This window comes from Typha angustifolia, chromosome 11 (genome assembly GCF_048772165.1).
Source record: "Typha angustifolia cultivar Huaian chromosome 11, ASM4877216v1, whole genome shotgun sequence".
Classification (NCBI taxonomy): domain Eukaryota; kingdom Viridiplantae; phylum Streptophyta; class Magnoliopsida; order Poales; family Typhaceae; genus Typha; species Typha angustifolia.
Genome location: NC_133249.1, coordinates 6,730,345 through 6,753,616, shown reverse-complemented (window position 1 = coordinate 6,753,616; position 23,272 = coordinate 6,730,345). Strand labels below are relative to the sequence as shown.

Genomic DNA, 23,272 nt, shown 5'->3' with positions numbered 1-23,272 from the left:
ACGCTTGAGTGAACGAAGAAGAATAACAAATTATATTTTGGCATTAGATATACTCATTCTGCTTTTGAGCTTTTGAGGCCCTCTAGTCTTCATATTTTTCATCCCTTTCTTTATGTTTTAGTTAATTATATGTTCGCTTCTAGGTTCTGCTGAGAGATTTAACTATAGCTGCCCAAAACTAGTCTGGCCAAATGAGTGGAAAAATAACAACAATAATCTCAAAACAACAGAAAGTCCAAATGTTATTACCTAAATTCTTATTTGAGAATATTAAAAAAAAAGCCAAAATATCGAATTCCCTGTATCAATGGAATCAATAAAAAGCTTTCTTCCCAATATGGCGTTGCCCAAGATAAATGGGTGAAAAACTGAACAAATAAGGTGCCACATAATCTTAACCGCCAAATAAGAATCCAGCAGCTTGCTCCTCATTGCCCTTAAATAGTTTGAGGGCCTGTACCACAGCTTCTCTCCCAAAACCAAGTTCCACAAGCTTCGCAACTTTGGCCTCAAAATCTGGTCCCTGATAAATGTGCACCAATTTCAATGTAGTGGCAATGAATGAAAAATAAGCTATAATGGGATGAAGAATCTATTGGAGTTCTCAGAGTGGTACCAGTATGTACACTAACTATATAGAGAATGATGATTATTAAAGCAATATAATTGCTGAAAGCAAAACTCTAGTATAAACTCGATGTCAGTAATGACAAATCCAGACGGAAATAATGTGAAAAATCAACGGCAACTCTATATGACTGGAGTATAACGTGTTTGGACGAGGCATATAATGATAATTGCTTGCATCGACACATGCGGTGCAGTATGTAGCAGTTAAAATAATTGGACAGATCACTTAATTAGATGTCTGAACAAGGACGTTGATCTGGAAAATGACATTTTATGGAATAATAGGAAGGAAAAAATAAGAACCATAAGCAACAAGCATTTTGCATCTGTTCCCTTAAAGTCTTAAACACACCAAGTTTACCTTTGAAATGTGCACCAGCACACATCATAACATCCTCTATAAAGCTAAACTTACTAATTTACTATAACACCCTCTATAATGCGCAATATGTCACTCTAAATAGTAAGGCTGCAGAAAATGATTTTAGCAGTAGTAAGAAAGGCAACAGCCAAACACAACTACTATTGTCACCAGCTGCACCGTAAGTATTTCTTTCATATCTTTTAGATGCATAAAATTACTTATCAAAGATGGGTTTGTTGAGGATCCATGTCATAAGACTCATGACTAGTTATAAAACCCAAATATTAATAACATTTCTGAAGGTCAGTTATTTCATTCCATTAGACTATTTGGCTGCTTAAGTAATTCTCATTCAACAGAAGTGCATGATCACAAAAGCACAGATCCTATTTGGTTACATATTCGACTAGTTGGATACTTCAGGGATGCCTCTCAGATAAATTTTTTTCAAATATCTTCTTTTCATTAGTAAGAAGCTAAAGTGGGCCATTTATATTCAACAATCATACCTTTGAACTAGATAAAGAGGCCCAATGATTTCAAATCATAGGGGATAGGTCAGATTGAAGAAAGTCGATCATTTTCTTTTAAATTAGTATAGTAAGAATGACTATTGAATTTCATTTTCATTTTATATGGATATAAATCTACAAATTTCAGAGAGGCCTGAATCTGAAATTAGGCCCACATCGGTAACTATCACTATCTAACTATGTTCCCAAAATCTAACTCCATCTCACACTATAATCATTAATGATTTTAATTGGGATAGAGCATTTTTCTAGGAACAATACCATAAATCAACCAATTGTACATAACCTTTTGGTTATTTGCTGTATCAAGTTACAATATCACTAAGCAAATGAAATATAATAACTAATCCTGTTCATCACATCATATAACTAACTAATCCTGATTTACCAACAAAGTATTAAATTAAGATGCTACTTGTCATTTCTTCGAGAAAAGTTAAAAAAGCAGTAGCAACTGATTTCAGTAGTGGAAGAACTTTACCTGGGTGGGGTCACTTGCCAGACCTGAGAATAACAGAAAGTAACTTGATAAATTAAAAACAGTTAAAAATGCTTCTTACGGAACTGGTGCACTTGAAGTTGAAATTTTACAGGAAAGAAATGGAAGTTGATTAATACTATCAAAAAAAGGAAGCTGTGGAATTAATGTACCGGACCAACCTGAAGTACGGTCTCCTGCAGTCTTCTCTTGTGCCCCAGATGTTTCCTATATATTTATAAGCGAATTAAAGATTTAGACATTAGCATTAGCATTAGCATACATAGGCTTAAATGAAAAAGAAGGTTTCTTGAAGCATGGTGTTTTTTCATCCTTATGCAGCAAGTAGAAGAGTCAAATGAAAATCAATCCCATAATCCAAATGTGGGGAATTCTAGAAATCTTCCCCAGATTGTAAGAAAAGAGGAAGAAGATAATATCTTCTTCCAACTACAAGTTATTCGAGGATATCCCAAAGCATACAACAAAAGATGAGAACACAAAGAGAAATAACAAGTAACATACAGCAGCACAGTGACAAATGAAGAGAAAGAAAAGGAAAGAAGAGTTCTTAACTAGGTGGTACTTACTGGAGCTGATCCTTGGCCTAGAGAAGCTTGTTTAGACAATCTCTCTTCATCACGTATATGTGAAGGGATGTCTTTCTCTGGAAATTGAAGGAAGAAAAGTACATCAATATATTGCTTAACATTAATCTGGATTGCTGTCATAGGGGGAAAAAAACTAAAGAGAACACCAAGCACTAGATGAACCTTGCAAAAATGGCACCGAAACCTCTCCTCCTCCCACTCTTAGAACATTATCCTTTAAATCAATTATACACTGCACAGAACGAAGTCAATTGAATGATGCACATATGGAAATAAGAATTGCTATGAAATTATGTGATTACCTGATGCTTACGTAGCATATCAAGCCCAAAAAGGAACTCCATGTTGGGAGCATCCAACACAGTGAAAGAGCAAGGATAAAACAAGTGGCCGATCTGTCACAAAACAGTTAACAATGGACAATTATTCAACTGTTCCATTATGATCTACACTCATCCATTATTAGTGCATCCTATCCAAGTACAGTTTTCTGGTGGACATGCAAGCAAGCTGGAATGCATACACATAATGAAATGGGGACAGAACAAAGAAGCGTGTCAGAATGTCAATGAAGAGAAAGAACGTGCATGGCTCCTTTTAACTTTTAAGTCCACAAAATCATATGATAGAGCACCAATGGCTCTAACAATGTCTTAACTTTGTATTACTTTTCGTCAACTTAGTTTAGCCATGTTGGCTATTTTGGTTTTTGTTTAATTTGGTCATGTTGGGTAAGCCAATTTGAGTCTTTGACTACTGATATTAGCATAGGTGTGGGCAGTGCTGAGCACATATATATAACCAGGGGACGCCATGCCTCCACTTGACTTTAGAAACTATAACTATTTTCAGGATGCCCCACTTTTTAAGATTCCAAATGGTACTTACTACTTCTAAGTAATAAAGCACCAATAACACTCAATGGGATGGGGCTAGGGATAGTCCTCTATGTGTTTTTTTTTAAATTCAGGAACAATATGTTTCCTACTTGGAAGGCTTGAAGATATGACTTCTATTTTGGTCCAATTGACTCTCCTATTAGGTGACTTATTGCCTAGTTAGGAATAGAAAAAGGCTATGAAAGAGACATCACAGAAGTTCTATTTGAATAATTTGGAACAGAGCTCCCTTATTGGCACTATTTGGAAGATGCATCCTACTTCCCCCCCCCCCCCCCCCATCACAATCCCTACAAGTCATAAATCTTAACAATACAACCCAGATTTGCATATGAACCTTCTTTCTCTTACTTCTCATAGTTCAAGAGCCCGTTCTCTCATGTTCTTCTTTCTTCCTCATCTTCCACCTCGACTATTATATACTGCTGCTATAATTCTTCCACTAGTGCCCAAAGATCCAATTGATAATTCAGTCGAAGCCTTCTTTCAGTAAATGATGACTAAAATTGAAGATGATGGGTTCGCTTCAACCCATAGTGTTCTACTTCTAACTGTCTAGCCCTACCATCCTCTAATCAGGCTTCTTTCCACTTTCTAAATCTTCCCATTGTTCAAATATAATTTTAAATAAAATTAGTTCCTTGAAACCTAAGCCTCTCCTTTAGATCTTTTCTAATGATCCTCAGCCTACAAGTGCTCTACTTCTGATCTGCCTAGCCCTAAAATCCCCTGTTTCAGGCTTGTTTCCATTTTCCAAAGCTTCTTGCTTTTCAAAGATAATTCTAAATAAAATTAGTTCATTGCAACCCTAACCCTCTCCTTTAGATCTTTCTAATGATCCTCAGCCTAATAGCTGATCCATTTGACTATATAAATAAAACAATATTTATTTACACACCTTTGTTTTCAGATCTAAGTAGAGCGGAATTAAACCTTACCTAAAATACTTATTCATTACTTTTATTTCCAGCTCTAAGTAGAGCGGAAACCTAACCTAAAATACTTATTCATTCTTTATCATGCTTACATGTTAATTGACTTTCCCTAACAGTTGGACATTCAGTTGCATGGTCATTGTATATTAAAATTCGGTCCCTTTGGCACATAAGTGTTCTGCATATGAAAAACTAGCATCTTTAGTTTGGATCACATTCCAAGTATGTTGGTGAGGGCAGGCATCTTACATATGATACAAAGATGCGAGTAATACACAATAGACAAAAATTGAGCATAATCATGTAAGACAATTCAGTACATTAAAAGAGCCTCTTGGTAATAAAGGTCAAGACATTACCTTAAGTGGTGCAACATGTATTCGACCTAATATCTCTGATTGGCCAACACCAACAGCTACACCCCTATAGCGCTGATCTAGGAGTCTCAACAACCTACAATAGTGACAATATACAATGCATCAGAGAAAAAAAGACTATTGCTGGTAAAACTTTCTCGGGTTGCATGACATAGCTGTACAATACCAATGACTCCATGAAAAATATCTTGATGTTTCAATCATAATCTCCAAGGTTCATATAGACGACCTAGCTTCCCAGTGCCATAGAACTATTTCTTGGACAACTTTCAATGATATTTGTCCCACATAACAAACAGAAGATCGGGTCCATTAAAAGAAAAACAGCTTCAAACAAGATATTTGCTTTGATATTTGTGTGTGACAAAATATCAACCACAAAAAAAAAAGCAAAAACAATGAGTTCTATCCAAGAGCTAAAATAATATTTCCCGAATGAATAACTCATCATAACTGGAAGTTCCAGGATATTTTCTTTTTCCTGGATTTGAAGGGAAGAATCTAATGAATCTATCCTCTAGTAATTATGGAACTAAGGAGAAACTAGCGAGAAGGTTGCAGTGAAAATAAAATTCAGGCAAAATTGAGGGAAATGAGTTCCTCCAATTATTTTACCCAAAATTGGAGAAAACCAACAAACATGCATAATTAACTAGAAGTAATTATGGAACTATGATCATGTAGATTTACCTTATGATAGTTCATCTCATGCAATTTTCTCAGTTTGGTGAAAAATTCATGTAAAGTATATCTACTAGCTATGTTTCATTATTTCAGTCAAAAAGAAGGTAATAAAGCCCATGCCAAGGTGGCCACCCTTCTAGTGACGCTAGACTTGCCAGTCATTGAAGGGAAAATCTTCGATAGTAGGATTCTCTGTACTAAATGGTGAAGTAAATTATCACTCGTTTGGTAATGACAATAAATATTCAATGTAATCTTGAACTCATATAGTCAAAATACTTTTCTTCCCCTCAGGAAAAACTCCATTCAACTTTGTACTTCCCAGTTGCACTCAAGAAGAAAAAGTAGCGAACATATTTGCTACAGTATAAAAGACAATGGATACATTTTCATTCACAAATAATATGGTTTGGGCTACAAACATCAGAACAGTCCTCTACATCATCAACCTGACTTTGCCGGCAGATTATACATTGCAGGCAGCTCTGAAATACAGAACCAAGGTCATCCACTGATTTATAATTTTAATATGTCAACCAACTTTGTTTTCCAATTTCAAGCTTATTCATCAATCAATAATCCTAAAATTAGTAACTTCTTTTACTACCAATTTTATGTGCTTATAGCTTCTAGAAATTATTCAATGTAACAGTGTAATCAATTAAAGAGTGATATACAGGATAATAATCTATCATATTCATACATCTCCTAGAATACTCTCATATTTTAATTCACTTGAGCCAAGGTGTATAAAAAATCTTGATCTGCCTATCAATAATAGAAATGTTTGACCAAATAAGAGAAGAGGTTTTATATCTACAAAAAGATCATAGAATTTGAACTATAGTAATCAGAATTGGACCGAACATTGGCCCGGATAAACAAAGGATAACCGAATAATTGGTTCAACTAGTGGGTCACCCGATCATAATACTAGTTTATTTAAAAACATTTTAAATATTTAATTAATATATTTGTAGTTCTAAATAATTCTAAAAACTTAAAAAAAAATCTATAAAAGACAATACAATTGTATTTCCTCCATTATTTAGCCAATTTTAGATAATATTTAAGATTTAAGTACATCAAATCATATGACTTATCCAAAATCATATGTTAATCACACTTTTATTTTTTTTAAATAATTACTCTAATTTTAGCACAAATATACCGTTAGGGATAATTTTGAAAAAAATAAGTAACCTAGTCAGTTCGTAGAAACCCGTTCAAATTGCAGAATTTGCTCGTTGAACTGCCGGATTGATTGATTTTTAATAAGTCAATTGAATTTTTGGTCCTATAACAAAACTGAACTGACTTGGTGATCGATTCACCAATCTGGTTCTAATAACCATAGTTCGCTGTATCAATCGATCTCGATCCAAGCCCGATTTGAACTTTTTCTCTTACTCTTTTTCTTTATTTTTTTCTTTTTTTCTTTTTTCTCTCCTTACATATAATCATTGCTTCTTTTACGGAGAGATCTAACTCAAGTGAACTGCGACGAACTCCAATGGATTCCGATAAACTCCGATATATAATTTTTTAATTAATTCTTTTATTTCTTTCATTTTTTTGTCATTTCTTCCACTCTCTCCTTTTTTCTTCTCTTTTCTTCCTCTTTTTCTTCTTCTTCTTCTTCACTGTATCATGGTGTTTTTTTTTTGTTTGATTTTCTTTCACTCATGCGCTTTCTAATCTCTAATTGTTTTCAATTTTTATTGCACCATACTTTTTCTTTTTTTCCTTTTCTTATTTTTGGTGAACTTTTTTCTAAATTTTTAGAAGTTTTCCTACATTTTTAAATAATATTTAGAATTTTATATAATTAAAAAGTCCAATTCAATCTAGGCGACCGATACGGCCGATATGGCCAATTCGGTCAACATCGCGATCCTAATTTTTCAGACCTTGCTTATAACTATGTTTTGCATAACCATCTATCTTTTGTAAATAAATGATTTTGCAGCACAATATTCTCACATATCAAGGGCAAACTATTAAAAAGTGGCAGAGACAAGAAAGTAATAAGAAATTCTCTGAGAACAAATGGATGAATTGCATCAGCTCATACTCAGTTATCATGAAGTGATGATTAGAAGGTTTACAAGCAAAACAAAGTTTAGAATATGAGGCATTTTGAAGTTTTCAAATGGTTGATAATTTTGCAGCTCCCTTATTACTTTGTATTGCCAACATGAAGCCTAAGAGCATCTCCAAGGGAGGGCTCATATTTGGAGCCCAAAGGCTCCAACTATAAAGCCAAGAGCCCGATGAACTCTAATGCACCGGGCTTTATATTATTATTTAATTAATATAATATATATATATATATATATATATATTTACTTTTGTATTGCCAACATGAAACCTAAGAGCATCTCTAAGGGAGGACTCATATTTGGAGCCCAAAGGCTCCAACTATAAAGCCAAGAGCCTGGTGAACTCCAATGCACCGGACTTTATATTTATTATTTAATTGATATAATATATATATATTTATATATTATATTTTAAATTACTTAATAAGTTCTCTTAATATTATTATTTTTAAATAAAAAATATATGGTTAGAAAACTCTCATTAATATCTTTATAATAAGACTAATATTCAACAAGCTTAAAAAAGTCATTTTTGTCCTGAAGGCTTCCAGATCGCACCACTTTGTTGTGAGTTCGTACCTCTCTTTTAACATTTTGTATATTATTATTAATATTATATACTTCACTACCGTCAATTGATAGCTTATTATCAGTGCTGTTACTACTTCTAGCCCCAATATTCTCAGAAACAGTATATGTTCCTCCATAGTGAATCCTCATACAACTTGGTTATTGACCAAAAGTTCACCCTTGTAAAATTAGAATATCTTGCACGACGAAACTACCAACCCAATATTAGAGATCTTCTAGGGTCTAGCATCCAGAAACTTATACCAGTCAGTCTATGTTATCAATGTATTAGAATCCAAAAGATAAAAAAAGAAAATGTAAAGAACAATAAACAAGATGATAAATGATCATACCCACAACGTTCAGCACAACTTTTAGATATTATAGTAGACTGTGCTCCACTATCCACAAAGGCCTGGAATAGATGAGAACAATATTTGAGGCCCAGATTTTATATAAACAAACAAGAATAAAAGGTATGACCAAAAGTTCAATATAGCGTTACAACTATCAAAGATAACCGGAGTACACGAAAAGGTCCACCATATGTATAAAGTAAAGTTCAAAGCAAAAAGACAAGCTATGTCTTGTAGCAAGAAATATGTACAAAAAGTAAAATTCGCAAGCCACATCAAATTGTGGACTCATCGAATCTACTATCAAGATTTGAATGCATGTAGCCAGACATTGAAAGCAGAAATACAATTATTTACTGTTTTATTCTCAAGTCAATGTTCCAACATTTCTACAACTAACAAAATTTTCTTCTATGGTTAACAGCAATTGGCAACTTTTGTGCTTAGTCCATCTAATAATAAAAAACTTAATAAAAAAATTGGAGGATTTGTTTGCTATACTTCAAGGATTTATGTGCTACATATATATCAAATAACCCAGACATTAATTGGACCCAAAATATATCCACAAATGGTTGGTACATGCTTATGTATATATCAATTATCCAGATATATAGCACAATGAGAAAAAATGTACTACAAACAAGTAGGGATCCAGCTAAATATGAAAAATTAGTATATTCTTGTGCTAATATTATTATTTGTCAAGAAAAATTAGTTCAACCATATTTGTATCCTGACAGACTAGTCATAAGGGAAATAAATCTGTATTCACACAGAACAGGAAAATAAGAAATCTACATTGGACAAAACTCAGATACAAAAGCCAAAAGTGATTTAAAATTTCCAATCACCAATTTCACTTTAAGGCACATCACATTTATCTACTGATTAAATACTAATCGTCTTGTAATAGTTCTTTACATGCCTACCACATTGTTATAAATAATAAATATATACCAGTAGTCTTCTAACTCTTCTATGGAGTTTCTTTAAGTGGTTTGAGGTCCTGGTTTAGTTCTGAATACAATTATACCAATCCCAATCATACAATGGTTAAAGTTTGTTAGGTTAAAGTAACAAAAGTGCAGTTTTAATTTTATGTTTTGTAGGTTTAGGATGACGCAACAACTGATAAGCATAGCATAACAATTAAAAAAAAAACTCAATAAGAACCTCCAATCAAGATTACAAGATATAAAATCGTCATTTTTATCTAAGCAAATAATAGGCTAGCATTTCTATTAATACCTTTAAAGGTACTCCATTAACCTCCATATCCACGTATAGCATTACCTATAAAATGGAGTTGATTATAACACTGAAGTTTTATATTTTAGTTCTGTATGAAGGAAATAAAATGAATCGGTGACATACCACTCGAGCAAATGCTTCAGGGTTGTGCTCTAATGCAGCCTCCCAATTCTCATCAATACCTTTCTGCAATATTTTTTGTTTGTGGTTACAGAAGAACGTAAACTAATACTATAAGTATTTATTGCACAAGGGGAAAGCAAACAATCTATAAACTAGAGTACTAAACAAACTCGATGCAGCAAGCTGCCAAGCTTTATATGTTTTAAAAAAATAACTACATATACCTTATCATCTGCCGCTCACCCTCATGTAGAGTCATACAAAAAGCAGGTTGGCATTATTGGCAGCAGACAGAGATACTTAACAACTGAATGAGGGGAAGTTCTAGAATAAAGTGAGTATTATCTTGACTTGCATTTTCTAATCTATATAGAATCCACAATATCTTTTAAGTTTTAAGTAATCTGAAAAATATGGATTTATGACCAGGTTACGATTCTTACTTAAGCAACGTCATGTCATATGATGTAATCATGATAGATGCAGAGAAGACTAATTTGAGCATGAATATAGGATAGAAAAGCTAGATTTCAACATGTCTAGACTCTTCTCATGTGAATCCCATCTTAGGGTTTAGGGTTAGGGTTTAAGGTTTAGGGTTGTAAACCCAATATGATGGAATAGAGAACTAGGCGCAAGGGGAATCAAATATGAATATTTATTAATACAACTTTTTGAGATATAAATATATTTAAATAAGTGAAAAAACAACATACAAAATAGATAATGCAATCTATAAATATAAACATCATGAACTTATACAATGATAAATCATTTCTTGTTTAAAAAGCTATACCTAATATTTTTTAATACATGCATTCATATAGAGTTTGTTATATATAATATCAACAATAATATAAATTACTATTTCATATAGTATAAGTTAAATAATTGTTCTTTTTTTGGCAAAAGAGGTAAACTGATTACCACAAAAAGGGAAACAAATAAATATCAAACAGCGCAAAATTTGATTTTGTGCAACAGGATACAACCCAATCAAACACCACAATCAGCCAATGCAACATTACCAGACAGAAGAATTAGCTGAGACAACACATCTTCTCAAGATCATGCAATCCTTCTGATATTTTCTCATTTTCTTCCTCCTTTACTGTAGATATTTCTTCTTCCATCCTTTCACAAGGAGCATCTTTGATCACTCACTCAACCTCTTTGGTAAATATATATAATTTTTTGCTTTACTCCTAGTGAATCTTAATAACATTTCTTGTTGATTCTCATTTGATCAATTCACAATATGTCATCATGCATCAATCTAATAAATCCACAAAAGAAATCCCCATGAAAATAAGATGTTTATGTGGTTTCCATTAAGAGCAGAACATTGAGGATCCCTCAGACACCAATACAGACTCAATTTGTTGGATTTTATTTGAGACCTAGTCTACACATGAAAGGCTCTCAGAACTCCAGCACTAACAACTCATTTTCATGTTTCTCATATTAACTATTAGATAGAAACTCTATTAAACGCGATACATTTCAGGAGATGAAAATCAACATGAATGCATCTGCTTCAAAAACTAAACTCTCTCAAGTCTTCATACATTTAGGCTTGAATCCTGAACAACTCGAGCACAAGACATCCTTCTGACCAAAATTGTGTTACCAGTTCACAAAAGTTTTTCTCGCTCACAAGCTTTGAGATTTGAGACTAAATTTGGTTATTAAGAATGTGAGAGAAAGCCAATGAGGTGAAAATGGATGTAATGCCATAACTCTTTCAACAGTTGCTAAAAGGTGATGAAGGCAAAACAAAAATAACAAATGATTCTATTATTTTACACAAACCTTTTTTCTAATGAGTCTAGCTGAAAGATGACTAGAAAAAACTTATCAAATCAAGATACATAAAGCCATTGGAATGCCAACCTGCCGAATAGCTGCTTCAATTTTTTTTTGAGATTCAACATCAAAAGGATCTGCATACATTAGAGCCTGGAAAATGTAACATGATTTAATATCAATGGATTGCCAAATTTTGGTGCAATATGCTGTAAGATAAACAAGACACAAATCAAAATCTTTCTAAGAATGTTAGCACGGAGTAGTTAACCATGCTGAACAAAAGTCAAACTCAAAGAAAACGGTTTTACGGTTCTAATATAGGATGTTACAAATGACAAAGAAGAAAATCCTTACAAGCTCTTCCTCTTGTTTACGCCTTAATTCTAGTCTTTGCTGGTGGCGCTCGCGCAAAAGGTTCTGCAAATCATTAATGTTGTCTCCAAGTATTGCTTGTGATAATGCTGGATCATTCTACAAGTTAAAGATATAACAGATGTCAAAAGAAACCTACTAAAGAAAATACACAAGTTGAATTTTAATAAGATTGTTTGAATGTGATAACTTTTCTGCATGGTTCAACATTTCAAGGTCAGGGAATGGAGAAGCACAAAATTGTAAAGCAAATGAGAACCATCAAAGTAAAAGTTTGATTGGTTAAGAAACAACTCTTGGAGTTCAAGAAAAGATTAAAAAGCTTTGAGATCATGCTAGACAGAAGATAAGATGCATGTGATTTTGATTTGTCTGATATTTGGAAGTTTACTTGGCAGGGATGTCTGTCAGTCCAAATTGCAAAACTAGATGGAAGTTCAAAAATTCAAATCTGATAACAGTTTGGCACACCAAATGAGTTTCACTATACGAGTTGGAGTGAATGCAGCTTAAGTTCCCATGTTTTATTGAACCCTGGAACTATATCATTAGTGAGCAAGCATAGATTTGTTTGATTACACCTAAGCTTTAAGCTTTAAATGATATATATACCACAATTGAACATGGAAAGAATCCTAAGAAACTCAAAATGATAAATGTATAATTGGCAATCATGTTATGAGATTTATTAAAAGTCAAATGATCAAACCTGAAGAAGTTGTGCCATCAACTGAGAATCACCGCGAATATGCTGCTGGAAGGCTTTAGGGTTCATGGCTGAACCATCAGAGTTAAATCTTAAATCATTGGAAGGTTCCCTGAAATAATTTAACTGAAGCAATCATCACCTAGGAAGAAAATCAAGAATAGCTAAACCTGCAATAAGTGGAGTACTCCAATAACGAAACCAGATATAGGATGATATGGACAGAGAAGTCAGATTTTCAACCCCTAACAGACAGTATTACTTCCTTAAACAAACTAAAAAGGAAACCTTTATTCATAAGCTTTACCAGTAAATGCTTCAAGAAAAATTTCCAGACTAGGTTACTCTGGTGATCCATCAGATGCATTTATTGGTATAGCTGCTAATAGTCAGAAACATGGGACATGGGTAAAAGCATCAGGAAACAGTCATACTTTCACTTGATCAAAGAGACATGGTTTCAAGTTTCAGCCAAAGTAGATCATTTTGGCCAAAATGGATATGTTCACCGATGATTGGTAATTGTATCCATTGGTTGCAAGCTGTTAATCGAATTCAAGGTTATTGGGTTGGATTTCAAGTTTTTAACGCTAACCTAACCCAAACTCCACTCAGAATAACTAGTTATTGGTCTCTCAAGTCTCAACTATGTACTTTTGCATCCTACTCTATTCATACTTATAGCCTCTCTGACTCTCTTTCCCTTCCCCCTAATATCTCTGGTCCAATCAGAACAATACTGCAATGTTGATTGGCTTTGCCTAAACTAAGTACCAAAATAGTAAGGATCAAGCAAGAAATGAACTCTCCAGCAACCCAAGAGGAATATCATATTTCAGGTTAATCTGTTGTTATCAGACAAAAGTACTGGAAAAATACAAGAGTGCCAACTTATGACATTGGATTGGCATCTATGATATATCTAAGGATCAGCCCAGAAGCTGCTTCCTCATAACTATTTGATGATGCAAAATGTTGCATATATGCCACTTGCAGATGGACAATGCATCACACTGAATCAATTTGTGATTCACTGACTATTTCCAAAGCAATGTGACAAAGCCTCTTTTGAATTTGAGAAGTGAAGCTACATAAGTTCCAAGTGAAGGATCGAGTGTACACGCCAACCAATAAAATTAAGTGTACATTCCAACCAATAAAAGCCTGTTTCATTCATAAAGTATACTTCAAGATAATTCAAAGTAGCTATATGTACTCAAAAATCAAAATCATCGGTGCTGGATTGTCAAATTGATAGAAGTAAAAAAGAACCAAACAGAAGCATAGTACCTTTGAGCCAAAGGAAGCATCATCAGTAAGTCCCCATCTTTGACCCCCAGTGAACTCAGCCGCTCTGAGTTGTTCATCTCCTTCCCATCAAAGTTCAATTGCTGCTGCCGCAGCGGGGTGCTCGTCTGCTCAAACACTCAAACCAACAACCCAATGATACCAATCCATAAATACAAAGGATATCAAACAAGACCCAAATCCCATATCGAGCAACTCACCTCCACCTCAAGAAGAGCTTTCACATTCTCAACCTGCACGCGGAGTAACAAGAAATTGACTTCAGAATTGTAACTTTTTCCATCAAATCTTTGCAATTTCGCAAGATAGATTCAACCTTTGCAATCGACTCGAAGTGGGCATTCACCCAAAGAAGAACCCAGGCTACGAAACTAAAAGAAAAGAATTAAAAAAAAAATAGGGTTTCGAGGGAGCTCTTACGGATTCTTCCGGATCGACGTCGAGCGTGATGAACCGATCGTCCGCAGTCATTACCGTGATCTTCATCTCGTCCCCGCTCGCGATCGAATCGCGTCCTACGTTGGAATTTGGAAAGGGGAATTCGCAGTTGTAAAGAGGGAGGGAAGAGAAAAGAGAAATCGCTGATCGCAACGGGGAAGCAGCATTAGATATTTATACAGATCTCGTCGTCAATAGCAAGTCCAAATTGCTTCCCAAGTGGGAGAAGGAATACGATGGTAAGCGAACTGGATTAGGATAAATAATTACCTAAAGTTGGGAATTTTACTTTCCAATCCTTCTAAAAAAAATACAAAGAAATTTATAAATTTGTATTAAATTTCATGTTAGAAGATGGGATTAATATTTAATAAATTTTTCTATCAGAGTGCTACATGAGAATGATTTAAATCTTTTGTAAGGAGAAAATTCAACCAATGTATCCAAAATAAGTAGCCCATTTGTCTGGTCTGTAGTCTATCAGCTCTTAATTGGTTTAGTGAACATATTAGCTCTTAATTGTTTAACGATTCGCAAGGTGATTAAATTTTAAATTTCCACTTCTTAAAAAAATAATATTATACTTGTAAAATTACCAAAATGCTCCTTTATCTTGACCATCTATAGATCAACAAGAGGTGGTATTCTCAGGACACTGTCACCAACCAACATAGTCATCTCACACCGAGTGACAAATTGAGTCACTCTGATTTGAGGATATGTAAGTTAGGTTTACTCTTTTTACTGGAGTACATTCTTTTGTTGGCACTTTAGCGTTTAATCACTTTGTAAAAACTGATAAGATACAATTATGTTAGTCCTAAGTAATGTTGCATATTCTCTTTTTACTTTTCTCCTTTTGAAAGTAGATAAAGATTGGGTACATCTTATCCTCTTATAAAGCTATAACCCCACGTTGCTATATAGGATTCTTCCAAGTAGAGGCAACTAAGTAGCAATTTAGAAAACAAATAATTTAGAATACTGACATTCTTTTTGTCACACATAATAATCTAAGTTGGCCGAGACTTGTAAATTGGTGTATCAAAAAGTAGCTTATAAAGGGTTACAGATAAATAATACCCTAGCAGAAGTTCTCCTTTTTTAGATTTGTATTAACTCTTCTTGTTCCTCTCTTTTTGTTTTAAAAAAATTGAATAGATCTTTTCTCTAATCTTTTTCTTTTTAAGAAGATAATTCGGAGGTGCATAACATTCAAATTCACTATATAGATATAATTTAATACACATAAAAAAGGTAATAACATGACCGTCATAAATACAATTTTCACACTTGGCTAAAAATAGACTATACAATAATATAATCATGACATCAAGTATATAACAATAATAATAATTACAAACACTCTTACACAATCAAGAGCAAATGAAGTAGGACGGCAATTCTAAAAATAAGCCTCTCACTTGACTATTGTCGAAAGCACCATAGAAAGAGCATAATAAGAGGATTAATGGGCCTTAAAAATTTTTTACATAATCAGTCATAATAAGGACTCAAGCGTAAGAGGGTTGAAGTCCTATGGCTCTATCAAGACCACATGAAAACCTGACATGTAGAACCCTAGAAAGTATCACCACAAATGCTATAAAAGGTAGTAACAAAAACCAAAAGGAAAAAAGATAAGACAATGGTGGCGGCGACTACGACAATAATTGCTATGGCAGTAACAACAATGATAACGATTTAGATCATTTTAACCATGGCAGCTACGAAATGAACTTTCACATCCCCGACTAGACATGTCCTAGTCCATGACCTTGGTTGCAATGATAGCGTTTGAGGAAAGTGTTTGATCCAAAGTGAGTAATCAATGATTCACTAAGTTGATAGAGTAGTAGCTTGAGTTGAATGCAACTAGGCATCAACGACGACAATAATGAATAGGGAAAGGAGACGAAGTAAACAAAGAAGGGAGAAGAGAGAAGAGAGGAAAATAAGGAAGTTGAGTAAATAAAGAAGAGAGAAAATAGATTTTCCTCGACAAGGAGGGAAGAAAATCGACAAAGAAAAGGTAGGAGGAAGGAGAAAAAGAGACAAAGAAAAGTCACTCCCCTCCTCATAGCCAAAGAGTTAAAGAGAGGGGAGAAAGAAAGGATTCTTGATAATGATGAGAAGCTCTCATAGAAAGGAAAAACAATTTATAACCCTAGCAAAGCAGAGTCGCTAGGGAAGCGACTAATTATGGCTTGACCCTTTCTCTTATAACTCAAATAAATTATAATATTATTGAAATCGAAGATTCAAAAACTTCGTCCTTGTCTCATCATTTACATGCAATGTATAATCCTTATTAAAATTAAGGACCGTAACTTTATCAAACTAATGAAGAACCAATACTATCTCTGAGACTTTTTTTTTTCTTCTAGGATTAATTGCATTTCACCTCATATGGTTTAGCTCAATTAAAAAGAAAAATTCATGTACTTTTAATTTAAACATTAACCCTCACATGCTATTTGAATAAAAGACAACTATTATTTTTTTTCATCATATTTGACCATATTAAATATTGAATTTGAAAATCTTCATTAGTGACAAAGTTGTAAAGGATTAAATAGACTTTATAATACATCTAAAATAATATCAATAAGAATTTAGACAACAAAGATATGATTATATATATATATATATATATATATATATATATTAATGTGATTCGGACCTCATCAAGTCATCTCGAGCATGAATATACTCTATGGAAGTCTTCTCTTATTGTGTTTTTGTTGTTTATTTTACAATAATAAAATTTTTGTATGTCGCGTTTGAACGCAGGTAGGTGCATTTGAATGCCCCTTACGAATGTCTGTAGGTGTTCATATCGACAGATAACGCAATATGTGCGTTCGAACGTGATCCACGTGCAAATACCTACATACGTTCGCATCGGTAGAGAACACAAAATTCGCGTTCGAACACACTCAACCCCGTTCGAATGTGATCAATAAGAATTCATTATTTTTAGCATTATTATTTGTCATTTTTGGCTTGCTTGGTTAGCCTTCTAAGATGTGGATGGCAACAAAAAATATTATGATGAATGAATATTGAATTCTATGCTATGTTCTTTCTCTCTACCCTAATCTTCCTTCCCATTCATTCAAGCCTTGGTTTCGTAATATTCTGACTACGGTGAAATATTCTGACTATAGGTAAATACCAAAAATTTAAATTAGGAAGTTACGGATCAACTACCCCTGGTTTCGTAATATTCTGACTACGGTGAAGTATCTGGTGAATATTTTTTCTTGACTGCACGAGCTGGTTTTGTCCATTCAATCCCAATCGAAAAGTGGCGTTCGAACCATAACATATATATATATATATACACACTTAATATATTTATTATATATTTGTCATTTAAAATTTAATTTTTAGTATTTTAGATGGAATAGAATACTTCGATTGATCAAACATAATGAGAAAGTTAACTTATTACATTTTAATGAAGATCATAGGAGAGTTAAGTATTTAAATTAAAAGTATATGATAAGTTTATGAAATAAGCCTAACCACAGTGGAGAAAATATAATTTCCCTTTTCTTTTACTTATACTAGAACTGAACCGGAATAAATCAAGTAATAAAACAATTGTTCAACTCATTTGGTCTTCAAATTTTCGACTTCAAAAGTTTGCAAGAAAAATTTGCAACAGGTCACTTGAAAAAGGCGTCTTGAATTATTTGGACCAATAATCATCTAAAATAATTACTTTTGGTAATTTTATTAAATGAGCTTTACAGGGTTATAATAAAGATGGACTTGTACAAATAACAGTGATCATCCTTTTGTGATCCAGCTCAGTGTTATTCCTCACTCTCCTCTTCCTTCCAGACAGGGAGTATACCTTGAGCTGCCAATCTCTTCTCAACCCAGAAGACTACATGTCTGGCTGTAATTTTCTTCTCATCAATGAGGAATGGCTCAACTGTACTGGCCCCTGAGCCATATGAGGATAGTGAAAAGCCTTTAGGACCTGCAAAAGATACACATATACTGCTTAGTTTTGTAAGTTGTTGTGGGACTATTGATCAAAAGGCATAGCATTAGGAAGTGGGTGGTAGTACCAGTGAGTTCTCCATTGGGGAAGAAAGCCCAAAAGTAATAGGGGATGTCCTCCTTTAGAAAGGAGCCCTCCAACTGCAGTTAATGCAAGAACCACATAAATTTTACAGTCAAGAAGGTTGTTCATTGCAACTACTACATCCAACTATCTTAGAGTCAGGGATGCATAGGCTTTAATAATTACTAATAACCAGAGCTTCAATAAAAAAACACTTGAAATGCAGATTGAGTCATAGTACTAGCTTCTCTTTCCTGACCCAATTTACTGTGATGTAAATCGAAAAATATATGAATCAAATCTGAGCACCAAAAAAGAGGGAACATTAAATGCTAATATTACCAGTATTAACAATGTGATATTCATTTATGTTTACTTGACTTCTCTATGAGATTTTTTGTTATGCTTGTTTCCATCTCCATATATTGTAATAAAAGGGGCTCTCTAAATTGTAAGAAGCATACCAAGACTATATCTCACTTACCATTACTTTCAAAGAGAAAAGAAAAAAGGAGAGAGAGAGAGAGAGAGAGAGAGAGAGGATATTAGTTTTTTTTTCTCTGCCTTGATTTAGACTTTAAAGTTGTTTAATTAAATGCACAATTCCAAATAAAAAATTTGAACATATAAACATGAATGCCCAATAGGTAATTTAATCTATATCCTGCAAGCCTAAATGCATCAATTATGTCCTTGTGGAGGAAATACAATTAGTCTCAATTTATTATGCAGCAATGCAGAGAGGTAGAGCTAGTACTAACCCTGTTGTCATGAAAGGAGAGCTCAATCTGTGACACATCCTCTTGAGCTTCAAGTATGGTTTTCAGAGATGGAATCACATCCTCTTCCATTAGCTCTGGCAATTTTTTAACAGGAGCTTTCTTTGGCTTCCCAGGAGCTGCTTTCACTGCTGGTTTAGCTGCAGTTGCCTCAGGCTGTGCTTCCTTTTTGTCAGGAACTAGTAGAAACAAATCAAGCAAAACTTCATGTCGGTTTCTATAGCAAATTGGACATTTTTAATAGGAAACTACCTGAACTTTTTGCTATCATATATGAAACAAAAACTAATCTCGTTAATGAAAAGAAAAGGCTAAGAAGTACCAGTGGCAGTTGAAGGTTCTTGAATGGCTGAGCACAAAACACTGCCATGGGAAAGAATGAGCCTTCGCGCTTCTTGTCGGCGATTGCTTAACGCAAGAGACTTGGAGATGGCCGGAAAGATCTTAGCTCCTATCTGGCTTGTTAGAGGACTAAATGTGTTGAGAGACTGAGAAGCCATGGATAAGAAGGTTGGTCAGCAATAGTCAGTCACTCTCAAGTGCTTCAGCTGTGTGGATTAATTGGAGTTGAGCAGCATCTAAAACTATGCACTAGAATCAACTCAACTGGAAAAGAAATGGAATGAGGAGGGGAGAAGGATTGAGCTTGGTGTTGGTTTGCTCCTTGGAAGAGGAGTGGTGGGAATGGAGGGGCTGTTGTTCATAGTGGATTTCTATCCACTAGTTTGTTTGAATGGTCCTACTCTCTCTGCACTTCTTATTCTCTTTGTTTCTTATTTGCCACTTTTATAAAACCTTCTGGGCTGTGAAATGAGTGCAAAGCACCATTGCTAGATCTGGAGTTAGTACAACAAGAGCAAGGCCCAATGGATCAGCCCATAATTCATCAACACTGGAAGTCTTTTGTTTAAAATTTGAAGAATAGGATACAATGAGTAAGAAGGAAATGGTCAATTCTGATATTTTACTATTTATTACAGAGAAAAATTCTTTGTGGAAACAATTTAAATTATTTTTTTGTGTACTTTCTCTATTATTTTTTAATAGAAAAGTTAAATTTGTAATTTGTCATATATATATTTTTTTCTCAAAAATTTATCTATAACTTAGAACTATTAATAAAGAAGAAACACTTATAATATGTAATAACAATAAATTTGTCGAAAACATCGTATATTTTACATTTACATTTATAATATTTTAATTTTAATATCTTAAAAACATATTTAAATCTATTTCCACCTAATCGTAGCCGACAGAACAAAGATTATTTGTTTCAATATCGTCATTCCAAATTTGTAAGGTTTTAAATGTATTTATATGTTTCAATGTAAAAAAAAAGAGTTAATGAAATAAAATGTTAATCTTATCGGTAGTTTTTAGATGAAAACTTTAACGGATTGAGCTAAATTTGTTTTATTTTTCACTTAAAATGCTAATTAGATTAGTAATTTTATATATCAGAAGAATACAAAAATTAAGTTTGAATACTGATAAATTAAGTACTTATAGTGAAACAAACCTCTTTTGTTATTAAGTTTGAAGGATGTTAGGTAGTTTAATGAGAGAGTAGTCACCTTTTACTATTGACCTTGAAAGTCTAAAATCTTCACAATAATATTCCGATTAAAGGCACCTCATAGGTGAACTTAGAACAAATCAAATATCTACGGGTTTCAAGCACTTTAAATTGAACTGGTGGCTTTGACTCAGATGTACAGAGAAGTTATATATATAGTAAGTTGCAAGGACTTCATTAAAGAATATAACAAGTTTTAAGATGGGGAAGACAGAGCAATTGAGTTATAGTATTCCTTTTGATCCTCTTTGCTTGCAGTTGTGTTGGAAAATTTGAGTCCAGAGCTTTGCAGCGATCAGATGTTCATTGTATGATCTCTTGTTCTATTCTACCATTGTTTATTTTTTTCTTGTAGCTTTCATAATTCCATTCCACTATTTTTGGCCTCCTTAATTGAATCTTTTATTAAGTTTTATCACATATTTTTGTCCCCATACTTATCCCTCTTTTTCTAACCATATACTTAACAAAAATTTGTCTCATTTTATTTCAATCTTAAATTTTTTCTTATCCGACAACTAAATAGGCTATTTATGATTGCGAAGATGATTGATCAGGGTCTAAGTGTAATTAGCTCTTCTCCGCCTCTTCTTTTATCGGTGTGAGATAGGTATTGTCATCTATATATATATTGTTGAGAAATATTTGAATGACGGATGAATTGTAATTTTGAGTAATTGTTGCATAATTTCATATATTATTCTTTAATATCTATGTTTGGTTTGTTTGCAGGCCAAAACCAGCTTAGATTTGAGAGGCATGGAAGAGAACTCTTGGGTGACAGAAATAATGAAAACCCACCTCCTCCTAATTGGAATGAATCTCCCGGATGTGGACATTAATACTTCACCTGTATACTAAGAGCAAATTAACTTGAAGTCCACTAAACTCTTATCTCTTTTGTAATTGCCCTGAAACTATATTACCCATACACTGTATCATGATTGATTGGTATTTGATAATTGATTTTTTAAGCTCTAGAGCCCAGAGCTCTATGCACTCCAATACATCGGACTCTATATTTATTAATTAATTAATATATATATATATATATATTTATATTTTATATATTATATTTTAAATCACTTAATAAATTATCTTAATGTTATTATTTTTTAATAAAAAATATATAGTTAGAAAACTCTCATCAATATCTTTATAACAAAACTAATATTCAATAGTTTTAGAAATAATTTTAAATTACTATTTTTTTAATTAAAAACATCAAAATTATATTATACAAAATAAAAATAAAATATTTAAAATAACTTAAATAACTTAATATTAGACTTATTTTAAAGATATGGATGAGAGCATCCTAATGGTACTATTTTGGTTAAAAATTGATATTCAAAACTAATTATATATTTAATTTAATTAATTAGATTATTTAATAAAGGATACAGATGGAATTAAAAATTTTGGATTAAGCTTTTGTAGAGCAAAATTGGCATTTCTAAAAGTTAAATAATATTGGAGCTGGGCTCCAAATTTGGAGCTCGGTTAGAGCTCCACTGGGCTCCAAATTTGAAGTTAAATAAATGTAATTCTCGCGTTGGTAATGCAACGGTATAATATTTAGGTTTTGATTTAGAGAGATTTGTATATAACACCCAGCTTTATAACATAATTATGGCTTACACCTTACATTTTTACTATTTATAAATCGAGCCTTCTAATTTAGCAAATATGTATAGAAAACACCATGTGTTAGATTTGAACTAACACTTTCAGAATATTCCGCTAAGTAGAGATATTTTATTTGTAAAATGACTAAAAACCTTTAATATAACTTGGTTGAGTGTATCTTTCTAATTTTTTTTTACTTTTAGTTAACTTAACTAAGAGATTTAGTTAAGTTTAACTAATTGATCTAACAGGAGGTTATTTTCTGTACATATTCGCTAAATCATAGAGCTCGATTTACAAATAGTAAAAATGTAGGGTGTAAACTATAATTTTATTAAAATACAGGGTGTTATATGCAAATTTTACTTCAATTTACGAATCATACAAAGCATTCTTTCAAGTGGCTTAGACCATTTGATATTTATGTCAATTAAGTAGGTCCCGAAACACATCCTCCTAATCTTTAATATTAGGAAGAAAAGAGAGAAGATACAAGGATGCTGTTTATATTTGATATCTTACTTAATGCTATACATGCTTGCATCTAGAAACATACGAAACTGAATGGAAAATTATTATTTTGATCTAACAATGTGGGATCTCTAAAAAATTTGAATGTTAGGTCTATCATTTGATAGTTTGTAAAATATTTGAG

General features: G+C 33.0%; 2 protein-coding genes across 2 annotated transcripts; both read right to left on the bottom strand.

The window, feature by feature from the left end:
• Positions 1-229: 229 nt before the first annotated feature.
• Positions 230-14,768, bottom strand: LOC140771167 (protein DNA-DAMAGE INDUCIBLE 1). The gene is made up of 16 exons (XM_073112599.1): positions 14,532-14,768; positions 14,312-14,344; positions 14,094-14,218; positions 12,807-12,915; positions 12,080-12,196; positions 11,810-11,875; positions 9,917-9,979; positions 9,791-9,835; positions 8,537-8,598; positions 4,810-4,903; positions 2,919-3,011; positions 2,779-2,848; positions 2,596-2,672; positions 2,188-2,233; positions 2,009-2,031; positions 230-523 (listed from the first exon to the last, which is right to left on the bottom strand). The coding sequence occupies exons 1-16, from the start codon at positions 14,595-14,597 to the stop codon at positions 395-397; spliced, it is 1,218 nt and encodes a 405-aa protein (XP_072968700.1). The 5' UTR covers positions 14,598-14,768; the 3' UTR covers positions 230-394.
• Positions 14,769-18,216: 3,448 nt separating this feature from the next.
• LOC140770530 (uncharacterized) lies at positions 18,217-20,152 on the bottom strand. Its single transcript, XM_073111756.1, has 4 exons — positions 19,732-20,152; positions 19,392-19,588; positions 18,635-18,707; positions 18,217-18,543 (listed from the first exon to the last, which is right to left on the bottom strand). Exons 1-4 carry the CDS (start codon positions 19,907-19,909, stop codon positions 18,374-18,376), a joined length of 618 nt encoding a protein of 205 aa, XP_072967857.1. The 5' UTR covers positions 19,910-20,152; the 3' UTR covers positions 18,217-18,373.
• Between the last annotated feature and the right edge of the window lie 3,120 nt (positions 20,153-23,272).